Raw genomic sequence first — 14,768 nt, forward strand, 5'->3', positions numbered from 1 at the left:
TTTTTTAAAAATACATTCAAGGCTAAAAAAAAACCAAAAACATATATGCAGTTCTATAGCATGATTCCCTCCCCCACACCACAATATTTTTCTAAGAGTAATAATAGTTATAACTGTAAAGATTTGAATTTACATTCCAGATAATTACACAGAAGATAAGAGAGACAGTTCAAGAACATGGTATTCCTTGCTATAGCGGGGAACTATAATTTGATGATAAATGATCAGAGAGCTTAATGTATTGGTAACCACATTCATTCGGTCATGCAGAGAACATAATATGTAATTTTTTTATTTTTACGTTTATCTCAGAAATTCTCAAATGTATCTTAAAATATATGTAAATTCTAAGGGGGTATTCAATTGTTATCGAGATCCCCGGAAAACGAGCGCTCTAAAAATATTAGCGTTAATACAGTAATTATTTGCTGAATTTCATCTCGCAGCTCCCTGAGCTGCGAGATGAAATTCAGCGAGTAAACTACCGTATTAACGGTATTTACGCGCATATTACCGTATTAACGCTAATATATTTTGAGCGCTCATTTTTCCGGGGATCTCGCTAACAATTGAATACACCCTAAATCTCTTACAGAATGACATGGAGAATGTTCAATTTGAATTGACAAATTCCCTCACTTCTGAAATTTCAACAAAATCACTGGATTTTCAATTTGCTCATGTTGACTGTGTAACTAGTTGCTACCTATTACATAGAGATGAGCAAATCTCTTGTCTTAATTTAAAATTCAAAATAGTTGGTTCAAATTCAAATTAACTTTACATTAAATTAAATTACTGGGTTAGTAATCTTGGTCACATTTGAACACATCAGCGAATCAAATGTGCATGTTAAATTTAACCATATCCACTCATGTAATCATATACATATCTCAATATTATTTGCTGTAGTAAAATATTAGGAATGAAATATAAAATGGATTAGATAGGCAAATTGAAAAGCCATATTTAAATAAAATTATCAAACAAAACTGGGATTAAATCTTACACTTTCCAGTGTAACTGAGTAATGTTTTGCTAAATTCTCTTCAAGATGGTATGTGCATTTACCTTGATAGACAAAGTGAAATCCTTTCGATGTCATTGGTCCAATAGATGTAAATTTAATTATAATCTGGTTACCAGAACTTAGTGGAAGCGTTTCCCCTACTCAACAAAATAAATAAAACAAAATTTATTAACAAGTCAACAAAATTTAAGTCTGATTGTGTTAATATTTGTGCACTGTAGAACAATTTTATGTGTAGACAAAAATGGAATTGTCATTTTATAATTAATGAAAATAATAAACATATTACATTTACAGGGCACACATATATGTTTATTTATTGGTGTAATTCATCAAGTAATTTAAATTATTGCCCATGTGATAATAGTCTAAATGACAGCAAATCAGAACAATGTTGTCAATGATCATCAGTCTACACTTTCAATTTAAAGGATCATTTTCAACCATGTCAGATTAATAAGAAAATTATTCTACCTTGGATGTATTTCAAGAGGGTGTTCACCCTGTAATTTTATTTACATTTATTCTCTTGTCATGAGAGCAGAATGATGATCCCAGTTTCTGTTATCTTGAACCTTTCTGGAACTGTTGTGTTCAATTGGCAATAAGACTACTTATCAATCACTCATCTCGTAAAAACCATATATTACAAGAAAATACTGTCTGTAGAATTCAACATTTAGAGTTGTATACTTTACTCTGGGGAACAATCTCCATTCTGCTTCCATGACAGACAAAGAATATTTTAAAAATATATTAAATTGGGAGGACAGCACTGTGTTTGTTGTTTTTTTTCCATAATTTTTTCCTTTAAACTGGAAAAATCTCAGAAAAAAAGAAACATTTGCTAAATGACCCATTTTCATCTTTGATTAAAAAAAAAGTACCTGAATGAGATCCTGAGAGGGAGGATAAGAGAGGCGACTGTTGAGTTGCTCCATCATATACCTCAACTACGTCATGGAGAGACGTCTGGAAAAACACAAACTGGCCAAAAACCACTAAAGAGCAATAACCAGTAGCAGAGAAAGAAAGGGAGAGAAAAGAGAAAAAAAAATCATGCTCCAAGTTCATGATCATTAAGATGTTTAAAATAATTTCTGAAATTCGAAGGAAAAAAATGTAACACTACTTAAGATATAAGGCATATGAAATGCCTAAAATTGAATATGTATAAATCAATATAGAACTCAAAATAAAAATATATATTTTACAATAATAATTTGCCAACAGCAAACAGTACATAAAACAATATCTAAATATGTTTGCTGATTTTGTGATTTTAAATATTTTGTAGAGGAGCAAGTTCAGATAATGAATATGAGTGGTCTAATTCATATTATGAATGACTTGATGAATAAAGTTAAATATCATATATATTTAATTCAGTGTTTTGATGTAAAATGGGACTCAATAAAAAAAACAGTGCATTTGGGTATAACAAATTTCTGCTCCACTTTTCAGATAATTGTCCCACCTTTTGTATTTATTCTACAAATCTTTAACATGCTGTGGTTATTGACCATTAAAAATGTCTTAAATCATATGAACCCAGACATATTTTTTTCCATATTCTTGCAAAGAGAAGCATATTCTTTTTTGAAAAATAATATGCTTACCATCCCAGTTTCTCTTCTCTGATTATGATTATTATGCAATAGTTATTATCCAGTCCCAAATGAATAAATAGACATACATATGTCAAAAAACATTTCCCATATATTTAGAATACAGAGGAGCCATTCATATTATTGCCTTGATTTTTAACATTTCTAAATATTTAAAACCTGCAAAGATTTAATGGGTCATTTTGGTGATATTCTGAAATGTTTTTGAAGTTATTTTAAAAAAATAAATCTTGGTGAATAAGTTTGTAATAGATGAATGTTTACATATTATATGCATGTTCCCCCCATGACCAGTGATTGCCAATAACAGTAAATGTTGGTATTTATGTATTGTTATGTATCACATAGACACTGCATATTGTACTTAAAAAAAGAAAATATACTGTTTTTAAAAATGTTTTTGTATTCTATTCGGCTTAAATAAATACTTTATTTTGCATGCTAAATTTGGATATTGATTAATTTATTATTAAAAATGAAAATATGAAGTTTCAAAATGTCATAGATGAGTTGCTAATATTTTAAAACACATTTATTACAGTGCAAATTAAAATAATTCTACCCTGAACAAACAAGTGGCTCATTTTGAATATGCTCTATTAATCCTTGCTTAAAAGTAAGCAGGCTTAAACCATAATGACTCAATCCCCTTTAAAAGACATTAAGTCTCTGGGAGACATTAAGTCAATAATAATATTCACACAAATAAACTCCTCTCAGCTAAGTACACAATAGAGTGCAGTGTAACCTGCAACAATGTAACTGCAATAATTAATAAAGTTTATGAAATTGACAGATGACCACCATATATGTCCATTCCCAAGTGACATCTAAGTCAGTCAATATTGTGAGAATATATAATGGTCTCATGGGCTGTAATAGTAACCTGCCTTTAAGTCTTCTGTGCACAAAGCTCAGTGCACTCCTGATATTACTTAATGAAAAAATGATCCAGGTTTGTGGGGATGAACAGAAAAATTGCATATGAAATTGAATATGAAAGCCGACTGGAAGCTTTTTTCCTATTAGATCAAGGAACCCATAATGCCCATTGCTCCAACATTATAGATGTTCAAGCAAAATTTTGCAATGTTTCCAATACCACAATTGTCAGTAATGCACGCAGAAACATAGTCACAAGGTTACTACGGAAACTCACAACTAATTTAATTGGCCCAATTGTCTCCAAGAGACTTAAAGGAGTTAAAGAATAATTCCACCCAAAACATGAAAAATCAGCATATTGCTTTTCTAAAGAAAAAAAAACGTCAACAGAAGCGATTAGAGTCCAGTAATGACTGATACACTTTTCTCACTAATGACGACTCGATCTTTCTTCAGATAGCGAGCATGTTGCCCACCACCTATTTACAGCCACTGGGAGTGTGCAGGAACAGTGGCGGGATATCTTGAAACAAGACCCCAGGTAACTAACATTTGGGGACCAGGCTGACGTTAGGAAATTCCAGTCAGAACTGATTTTTATATTTTTTTTGTGGAATTATCCTTTAATGCCTTTTATAGAAGATTTCGCTGAAAGTATTCTTTTCAGTAATAATGGAATTTTTTTTGTTTTTATGTTGTAAATGATTACTAAAACATTTCATTTTTGTTTATAAATGCTACAGTAGATAACCGGAGACGAGTATTTGGTGCCTGGTTTTTGCCACAAAACAATCAATAAATGAAGCACTCATTAATAAAGCATTTAGCTCACCTGCCTCATTAATTAGCTCCAATTTGAGAGGTTGTTATCACTTCTTATCTATTGAAATTATTCAATTATAGTTGTGATATGGTAAAATATTTAATTGGAAGCAAAGTCTACTCCACCTGTGTAGTAGTTGCTCATTTTTACATAATTCAGAATTATGATGTATCTTGATGAATAGCATATTTGGGAGTATGTACAGAGAACTAGCCTTAATCCATTTTGGAAGCAAGAAGCGCTATATAAATGTATGTTTCTGGAAGCAAACTGTGGAATAGGTCTGTGTTTCTGTTTTAAGAATATGGAACCCTAAATATCATATAAACCGGAATTGTAAAATGTATTTTATACAAATCTGAAGCAAGCTACAACATTTTATTAATATTCATTATTTATACTATACCACTCTGTTAAATTACAAATGATTTTGTTCAGGGCATTAGTCCCTGCCTCAGCGAACCTTATAATCCAATTTCCCTGTGATAGTCACACAAAAAATATTTACCAATGACCTCATGGGTCAATTTAATCAGAAGCCACTTTACCTATCAGTGGGGTCTTTGGAAAGAAATTCATGTTAACTCATATTAATGCTAGAAAACTTATTGTAGGTGGTTCATCCTGGTTCAGAACCAACCCAAGGCGGGTCAGCGGGTCAATCCAGTATGGGGACATCATATTAATCACTATACTAGAAATGAGCAAATGTAGAATTTCAAGATGGGGTTATCCAAATGATAAAAAAAAACAAAAAAACATACTGATACTGCAAGCTACATCAAGTGTGAATAAAGCAAATAGATAAAACTATAGTCTGGAGAGTGACAGCAATCCAAAATAAATAACTGGAACTGGAGTAATGTTTGAAATAATGACATGTGAGAAATTCATGGTTTGTGGCATATTATAAAATGAATATCTTTCAAGTTATCTGAGATGGAAGAGGGATTTTCAGGAAATATTGCATTTTGGTGAAATATTAGGCTGCAAAAGTAATAGATGAGACCACTGTCACTGTCAGAGCATGTGACAGGAGGTGTGACATTATATCATGAAGAAGTAAGTGTATCAGAACAGATGGGTCCTCTCAACCAGAATGTGTAGTTCCCATTTCAGAGACTACTGTCACTTTGATCCTAGGTCCGAGGTGACCATAGACTGTGGGCCTATCTAATTATACATGGCTCTCCGTGACCAGCCTGGTGTCTCTTAATTTTCCTTCCCCCTAAAACATATGTGATCTCAGAAACAATCTAATTTTACCACACTTGGGTACAGCTTCTTGCCTCCCACTGTATATTCAGGGAACAACAGTAGTTAGGCCGTAATTTACAGCAAACTCACTATATGCCCATTAAGAGCCGCTTTATATTTCCTACTAGAAGACAGCACATGACACTTCCATTGACACCAAGAAGAGAAGGGGCTGCGACGTTAACCTGTTCACTATGAATTCAAATTATACTATATAAGAGATACAATGGTGTACCCAGAAGAGGAAATGGGAGCTATTTGGGCAGCAGGAAACACCCCTCCCAAATGTGCACCTGTAGGCCAACTGACATGATGGCATAAACAAACTTGTATTATTATTATTATTATTATTGTTATTATTATCATAGATTTGTAAGGCGCCACAGTGTTCCGCAGCACCGTACAGTAGGGAAAACAGAACATACATAAAAATGGGACATACAAGGAAGACAAAATAAATGCAGACATGAAAACAAAGGGTATGGAGGACCCTGCTTATTAGTGAGCTTACATTCTAAAGGGAAGAAGGCACACCTGAAACAAGAGGAGCGAGTGTGGCTTAGAGTGAAGATTGGGACAGCTATGAGGGTGTATTAGTGTGACTAGTATCATCAGGGATAAGATAAGCTTTAAAAAGAGATGTTTTTTAGAGAACATCTAAAGATTTGAAGGCTTTATACATTACATACTAAGAAACATATTTAGGTGTTACTTAGGATAAGGTAGGTTAAGAAGGCTCAAGATAAGCTAAACTATTTAGGTTTCATACTTTTGCCAACCACTTCTCCTGCTTTTAAACCTCTTCATCCTGGCATCATTAGGTTCCAACCTCACTTGTATAAAATAAGTGAATAAAATAACTAAGTTATTCTTATTACCAGCAACACCAATGATGGACATATATATTTTTTATGATGCTGATGGGTAATAGGAAACAAATGTGATGAGGTGATGATGAAACAAGGGAAAACTATCTGAAACTGCAGTTCTGCAGCTCTAGGTTTGCGCCCAACTGTTCTACCACAAATCTGGCCCATGTAACCATCACCATGCCCATGGCTTAACAAAGAGCTATGCTGAAAGGGCTAGAGATAATGTTTATTGGCTAGAAATGAAAACAAAGATATGCTTTTCCACAAAAAATGTAATTTAGGTTACCTTAAATGTTAAAACTACTAAAACATGCTAACTATACAACAGTTGTAAAGATTTAAAAAATATAATAGTATATTCATCAGCTATTACTGACAAATATTGCTTATTTAGTTCAGCTATTTTACACTTTATAAATAACATTATCTCTGTTAACAACAGCAAACTTCCAAACCCCTACAAATATGTTTTTAAGGCATATAAGTTAATTTATTCAGTCAAGAAAATGAAACGCGTGAGGTACGTTGCTATTTTGCATTAGTTTACATAAAACAAAGGGCAAAAGGTCCCAATGCCTAAGAGATTATTGTATGACTTTAATGTTTTCCCTCTGTGCTAGTGACAATTTTTTTCTGGCTCTTCTTGTGCTATATTACATATTTTTAGCTTGCATAGAAATAATATAAATGATACAAATGCAGGTCATGTCTCAATAAATGTATGTCCCAAAAAACAGCAGATGAGCAGAACTTGTTAGCAAAATATATTCACTAATTTAAGTAAAAATGCAGTATGTAGACAGAACACAAACAAATATATCACATTTTAAGGAATTTTCTAGAGCACAAGCATTTTATTAGATGTAATAACATTCCTATAGAAAGATATATATGCAACAGTCTTAGCCACGGATAGACATTTCAAAAACTTCCATTGCTGTTTGCTAAAATATTACTTCTTTTACATGTTTACATAAAACAATGTATGTATACAAAGTATAAAACATATTAGCTATGCTCTTGCTTTATAACACCAGTTTAAACACAGACCAATGCTGGTGTTTTAGAAAGTGTGTACCAAATAATTCCTGGTAAACGAGTGAGGCGTTTGTAAAGGGGGTTTAACAAGAGTTATCACTGTATAATATATTTCAAGGAGATGCCTATAGCACAGAGGTCAGGGAACTTTTTTACCTTTTACCCCAAAATATATTTAGATACGCCGACGTTACCCCCTTGATTTGAAAGGAAGTAAATCATATATTATTAATTATTGGAATTCAAAATTTTATTGAATCTATTCAGAATTCCTTTGAAAGCTTCAACTTCAAAACGTCAGGTTTTGGAGAAATTATGTTGCTTCATTTTTGATACGAGAGCATCAATATTGGGGCATTTTGATGTCAGAGCAATTTGGATACAGTCTCAGCGTCTAATCGATTTCTCTGCTTTGTTTTTATATTTGTTAGAGTGGAAAATCCTTGTTCGCAGAGGTAGGTTGTTGCAAAAGGCAGCAACTTTTTGACTGCCTCCTCATGTGCAATTTTGAATGCCTTTGCAGCTGTTGACATCCAAACACATGACAGATCTGCTTTGTATTCAAGTGCAATATGTGCTTCATTATTGCATCGAAGCTCAAGAAGTGTCTCTGCCAACCTTTGAGTCTCTTCTGGTACAACAGCAATTTCACATTTAAAGCAGTCTATATTCCAACTGACAGCATGTGAATCGGCAGCATTACCTCCAGGAATTTCATTTTTACCCCATTTGGGGTAATTTACCCCTGTTCCCTGACCACTGCTTTAGCATGTTTTCCTGTTCAAGTTGGAAACATTACATCATATAAGTTTTGCTCCGCATTCAAGTCATCCAAATTTATGAACTGTATTTAATTTAATGTCAGAAACAAATTTACTTTTGGTGTATTATGTTCCCAATATTTATATATTATATGTAACTGTTCTGATGCAGTTGCACTGGTTCATGCTTGTATCAGCTTGTGTCAATAATTGTCATTGCTAAGTTACTCCATCAGTGGATTTTATTCTGAAACAGTCTATAGTTTATAGTTTCCATTCATGTGCAGACCTTTGCTATGATATTGTGGTCTGGCGAGGAATTCAATCACTGGTTGCTCTAACACTCCAAATAATAAATGAATGAAGCTCCGATTTCTGCAAGTTGCCGGAAATCGACGACTTTGCAGGGAAAAGTTTGCCTTTACAAGCTAGCACCACTTTAAATTTCCCCTGCAAATAAGCCGATTTCTGGCGACTTGCAGAAATCGGAGCTTCATACATTTATCCCCAAGTGTATTTAAGCTAATACTAACACAAACACTCAACCTCGATGTACTTGTGAACCAAACACAAGCTTGCTGGAGGTATGTTTGATTTCTCATTTCATATAAGGAACCCTAGTTTTAAGGGCAATTTGAGTTTGAAAGAATAAAGAATAAAGAAAATAAATTTCCAGAAACTGTCTCTATATTGTAATTATTATTATTATTATTGTTATTATTAGACACTGGGAATATCTATGGTAGAGACTTTTGTGAATCCAAGTAACAGTTTTCTAGCTTTATATTACTCAAAAGGAGAGCATGTTGCAGTGATATGACAGCTATGTATCCAATCATAATAGCAGAAAACTGCATCTGCCATCATGCATTGCATGCATTAAAACAGCACCGAACAGTATGTGGCACACACCTGTGACCCCATCCCCAAAACTATCTGCAGCCTGACTGGGCCAGCCATGGTTAGAAACCAGCAGTCAGCATCTCTGAATTTTGAAAACTTGCAAGACAAATTTATTGCTTGTGTCCCTTCAGAGGTTACCATATGAAGGGTTTTTACTTTATGGTCTAATAATACTCTATAAACTGATGGTTGGAATGGTGCATGGACAAAACTGATAATTGTTGAGTAGGTAACACTAATGAAGTTTGAAGTGGGAGTGGGTCGGCCAGAAAATCCTAAAACTGCATCGTTACTACCTGTTACTACCAATCTAAACATATTTATTTCACAGGTTGTGGAGCAGTGTTGTGCCTTCTAAACAGAAGTTCAAAGGTACCATATTGCATTGCCAAATATGTATGTTTGTGCTTAACAGATTGAATGGAAGGCAGTATTTTCAAATGCTACTAAATTCATCCCAATTAATGCAATGAGAAAACATGTAAGAGTTGACAATTCCGTACCAAGTAAAATAGGAAATGATGGAAGGCACCTAAAGACCATTGTGCAAGAAGACTTTGAGAACCATAAATTGTGCCTACTACATCATTATATTGTTTTGTATGTCAGAGTAATCATTTAAGACTCTGAAGTTGTCCACTATGAGACTTATAGTTCTCTGGAAATCTCCTACTTAGAAATCATGAACTATCATTATGTGTATGTGTATATGACTTCCAGCATTTCTGTTTAGAAGAAATCCAATTTCACTGGAGCTGTGCTATTTGCCCCCCAAAAAAGGGAGCGCCCATACAAATATAACTTTGGGGAATTTTATTGGTTCCAAATGAAATTCCTGTCCCATAAAAATAGAAGATTCATAACCCAGAACACTTTACATTCTACAGTACTTACATTTTTAATTGATTTATATTTACAAGCATTGACCAACGACAATTAGTGCACACCAATACATTAACATGTATCAATATGCTCTGTTGTAGCGTACGTACATTTTTAATTATTCAAACTGACAAAAGTATTTCAAAATATGCGTAGTGACAAAAACATTCACATAAATGGGTTTAGAAGTGAAAGGGTTAAACTTTTTTTGTCTTCCTAATTCTTTTGCAAACTTGGACAATACAACTACTTTTAAAAATGAACAACTCACTTGGGAAGGCAAGATTCCTATTTCCAATATTTGCCATGTTCCTAAGGGATCACTTACTGCCAGCGAGTGTCTAAAGTATGAAGATTTATTTGGACCAATCAAGGTGACCTTGTCATTGAAGATTTGATCAAGATATGCATAGAAAGTTTTATCTATGTCTGAGTACATTACAGAGCGTGAAATATTCATGCCACTAATAGTTGAAACAAGTTGATGTCCCTGTGATTGTATATTAATACGATAATGGATAAAAAGCACATTAATCTATCCACACTGACTATGGACACATCTGAAGTCAATCACGTTATGTGTGTTCTTAAGTGACATCAAAACAATTATGTTTATCTAAACACTTTTAGTTTGGGCTAATACATTATCACACTTTTCCCATTAAGAATGGATTGAGGGATCTATCCGTGCCTTTGAAATTGATAACAGGTATTTTACAGTGGATGGTTACAAGAACAGTTGGGGTAGCCTGAGATACCATGTTGGGATAACTATAGCTCTATCGATACATCAGTTCTACAATGTCAGTGTTTGCTGACTGCGCCTTTATGATCTCTCTCAAAAGCAATTTAATGACAACAAAAATGTAGTGCAATTAAATTACTCAATCGTGGTAATTAGGAGAGGCTATCGACAATTATATGGCAGCCATCAGTGAACAATATATTCATGATTTTTGATTACAGAACCACATGAAGACGAGAGTCTACAATTCTGTCTCTACTTTTCATGTTTTTCCTATAATGTTGTCCATTGATTCTGCAGTGTGAACAATTAAAAAGCACAATCCGGGTCTACAAATAATTATACTCCTTGGTGTAACTACAAGGGTAAGAGTTGCTATGTGGCCTGGCAGTGAAGGGGGCAGCCATGGTCCTTGTGTCTGTCGTCAGTGCAACTCCAGACACTGGTGCCCTTTGCTGTCTCCTCTGAGAACTGTGCGGCAGCACTCAAAAAACACAGCTGTGTAATTGCCAAAACCAGGCACCCGAAGCCCCAAAATGCTGTGCACATGAGCTGGCATGCTAAAGTACCAAAATGAGCAGAAGGGAACTCTGAAGTTCCCTTCCTCTCTGGGCATGAGGTGCAGAGTTGTGCACATTAGATCTGCAGACAGCAAGAGAAGGAATGTGTACAGCAAGTGAGTAGCTGGAAGGGTGCCCATCTCTAGAAACTTAAAAACTTTGAGGGCAGCTTCAAAATTTACTATGGGGTCCAAAAATGTCTAGGCATGCCCTTGATTACACTCATAATACAGTTATCTAATTAAAATAATTTTCTTTTTCAATAGAGAGCTCAATTTTTTCAAGTTGGCAAAAAAGCATTTTGACACATTATTAATGTTATGAGAATAACGCACTAAAGTTTGGACAAAAAAAAGCAAAATATCAGTTTTCTAGTTACAAATAGTTTTTTTACAATGCATATTGATGACAGAAATTTTAAAGCAATTAATTATTTATTTTGTTTAGCAAAATGTTTACCCAACTATTAGTGGGTCACCTACTTTTACCCTCCCATGCAGTCTGTCGCTAAACACTTTATGTCAATTGTCCATCCTCAGCTCATTAGTGTCATTGAATGGGGTTTGCACATCATCTCTCTACATTATTAAATTTAAATTAGCACTTCCCAATGAGAGCATTGTTTTTAAAATGTATCTGGCAAAACCAATAAAACTCATCATCTTTAAATGGCATTGGTTGCTGCTTGTGATTGGTTCACCTGCTCCCATCCAACCCCCTGCCGCCACTGCAAGAGATGTGGTCAATGCGGAGCCTGGAGGTGAGGAGTGCGCAGCAACGCCAGGTCACCCTCCAGCTGCCCCCTCTGTGCTCATAAAAGCAGATTCTGCGCCAGACTCAGAATAGCATAGTTATGTTGCTATGAGAGAAATGGAGGAGCCCCTTGAAAAACAATGTAGACTATGGAAGGGAATCATACGTGTCCATTTCAACAATCTCCTCTCTGGGGAGAGGCGGGGAGAAAGGGCAGGGTGGCACCGCGATTTCACATAATTTTGTCCCTGTGGTGAAATGCAGTGTTTGCATCTTTGTTTGCAGGGCAGGGTCAAAAAACAATTTTCTGCAAATCGGATAGGAAATAGTCGGGACCTGGGAGTAAAGGAGTGCACACCCGAGGGACATGGAAAACAACCCCAAATTCAGGAGTCTCCCGGACATTCCGCAGAGTAGGCAAGGAGGGAACACTTAGGAAAAATATTTTCCTAGGCTGTGGTGCAGCTGTAAGTGTAAAATAAATCTGGCATACATGTAGGAGAGAAAATATAACAAAAAGCAAAATGACGACTTTAGCTCACCTGCAGCATTCACACATTTACCAATTGATCATGTCTGCAGTGAGCTGTTCTGTGAGATAAACATCATTTGACCCTCCATATAAAGGGGTTATAGAACTTATACAACTGAAGACAACTCAGGTGCTCTCTTATACAGTTCTGAACACCTCTGAATACAGAAATAAAAGCTTTCAGGTAATACAGTCAACTACTGCATCATATATATCATATTAATTGTATTATAAATATAAAAAACATTTTTTTAATGTATACATTTGTTTTGCTTCTGTATTTTATTTGTTTTCTGAATTATGTCCTTATGCAACCACTACATACCCTACCCCTTGCCAACGTCAGTACATCTGTCAAGTGTCAGAAGCAGCACAACCTTATATCATCACTGTCATTTCATCTGTAGGATTCCATCTGCATTTATAGCACCAGAGGGAGCACCTGTTTACAGTTTCATGCAACGTCAGTGACGTTCCCGTACCTGGCATCTGTTCACTGCGTATGTGATGGTAGAAATGTATTGTACCTCCGGGTACTGGAGCGTGCATTCTGATTCTAACTCTAGCTCCTGCAAATGTACTGGTGATGTCACCTACACAGCTTGTGTCTCCTTACTGGCACTGAAGCTCGGTGGCCGTACTGACTGTAATAGTGAGAAAAGTCAGGTATAAAACTCTGCCTCTCCCTTTCGGCATCATAAATGCCTTAGGCTTTATTTAAATTAGCTGTTATCTTGGACAGAAGTTCTTGTGACACTGATTTCAAGTGAATATTCAGAGCCAATATACTGAAAGCTGACAGCTTGATGATGTCACAGGATATGTCTCAAAAGCACACTGAGCATTGTTCATGAGTATTCATAGCTGCCCAATTTTAACATGTAAAAAGTTGAACATAAAAAACAAATCTATACCGCTGTAACACACAGTAAATGTAACATAGGTATCCTTAGGTATTGTCTGTACAGATATCTGGTTAATATGATGTTGTGTGTAAGTGACAGGTCTACCCGAAATGAAAAACAGTGGGACAAAGTTAGAGGACAAAGGTAAAGTGTTCTAATCCAGTGTCAGATATGTCTGTTTCAATCTGTCTTCACCCTCGTTCTGTCTGGCAAGTGTGCAAAATTAGCAACGCCTACTGCCCTCCCTGAGCAAACAGAGACCACTGTGCTTCCATAATGTGTCATTTTGGCTTCTAAACATGCCCGCGCTTTATAAAATATAGCTTGCGAAGAAAAGAGTATATTAGATAATATATTATAAATGGTAAATTGCATAAATGTATTTTTGCTCCCCTTTACAACTGCCTATTATACATGTTCGATGATCACGTTATTTACTATTTTTAAAATTGAACAAATATTAACAGTGGGCAGCACAGTGGCCTAGTGGTTAGCACTTCTGCCTCGCAGCACTGGGGTCATGAGTTCGATTCCCGACCATGGCCTTATCTGTGTGGAGTTTGTATGTTCTCCCTGTGTTTGCGTGGGTTTCCTCCGGGTGCTCCGGTTTCCTCCCACACTCCAAAAACATACTGGTAGGTTAATTGGCTGCTATCAAAATTGACCCTAGTCTCTCCCTCTCTGTCTGTTACCCTCTCGTTCTCTCTCTCTCTCTCTCTGCCTGTCTGTCTGTCTGTCTGTCTCCCTCCCTCTCTGTCTGTCTCTGTGTGTGAGTGTGTGTCTATATTAGGGAATTTAGACTGTAAGCTCCAATGGGGCAGGGACTGATGTGAGTGAGTTCTCTGTACAGCGCTGCGGAATTAGTGGCGCTATATAAATAGATGATGATGAATTATTAACAGTGGCTGTGCAGTATTCATCATGATATGTTAAATGTGAAGGTTAAGGGACCTCAGCATTCCGGTAATCCCAAGAAGATGATGTTTTTATGGTTCCCAACAAGAGTGATGCTAAACTTTTCTGACACCAATTCCCCCAAAAAATCAACCAGTATAGATGAAACTTTAACTGAGCCATGAGCAATGCTTCAATTTTCTCTTAAATTAATCGTGAGAGTGAGAGTACATCAGAACTGGCTTTATTACATGAATTTGATGCTTATTATTATCACACTCTTTCGTTTATAAAGCTCCA

General features: G+C 35.4%; 1 protein-coding gene across 1 annotated transcript in view; it reads right to left on the reverse strand.

Annotated features, from left to right (window-relative positions):
* CSMD3 (CUB and Sushi multiple domains 3) overlaps positions 1 to 14,768 on the reverse strand; it is an 853,424-nt gene that overhangs the window by 230,640 nt on the left and 608,016 nt on the right. Inside the window, exons 33-34 of the mRNA XM_075213978.1 lie at positions 1,918 to 2,031; positions 1,072 to 1,167 (exon numbers count right to left, since the gene is read on the reverse strand). Coding sequence (XP_075070079.1) covers positions 1,072 to 1,167; positions 1,918 to 2,031 — 210 coding nt within the window. The remainder of the gene's footprint in view (positions 1 to 1,071; positions 1,168 to 1,917; positions 2,032 to 14,768) is intronic.

Source organism: Mixophyes fleayi, chromosome 5 (genome assembly GCF_038048845.1).
Source record: "Mixophyes fleayi isolate aMixFle1 chromosome 5, aMixFle1.hap1, whole genome shotgun sequence".
Lineage (NCBI taxonomy): Eukaryota > Metazoa > Chordata > Amphibia > Anura > Limnodynastidae > Mixophyes > Mixophyes fleayi.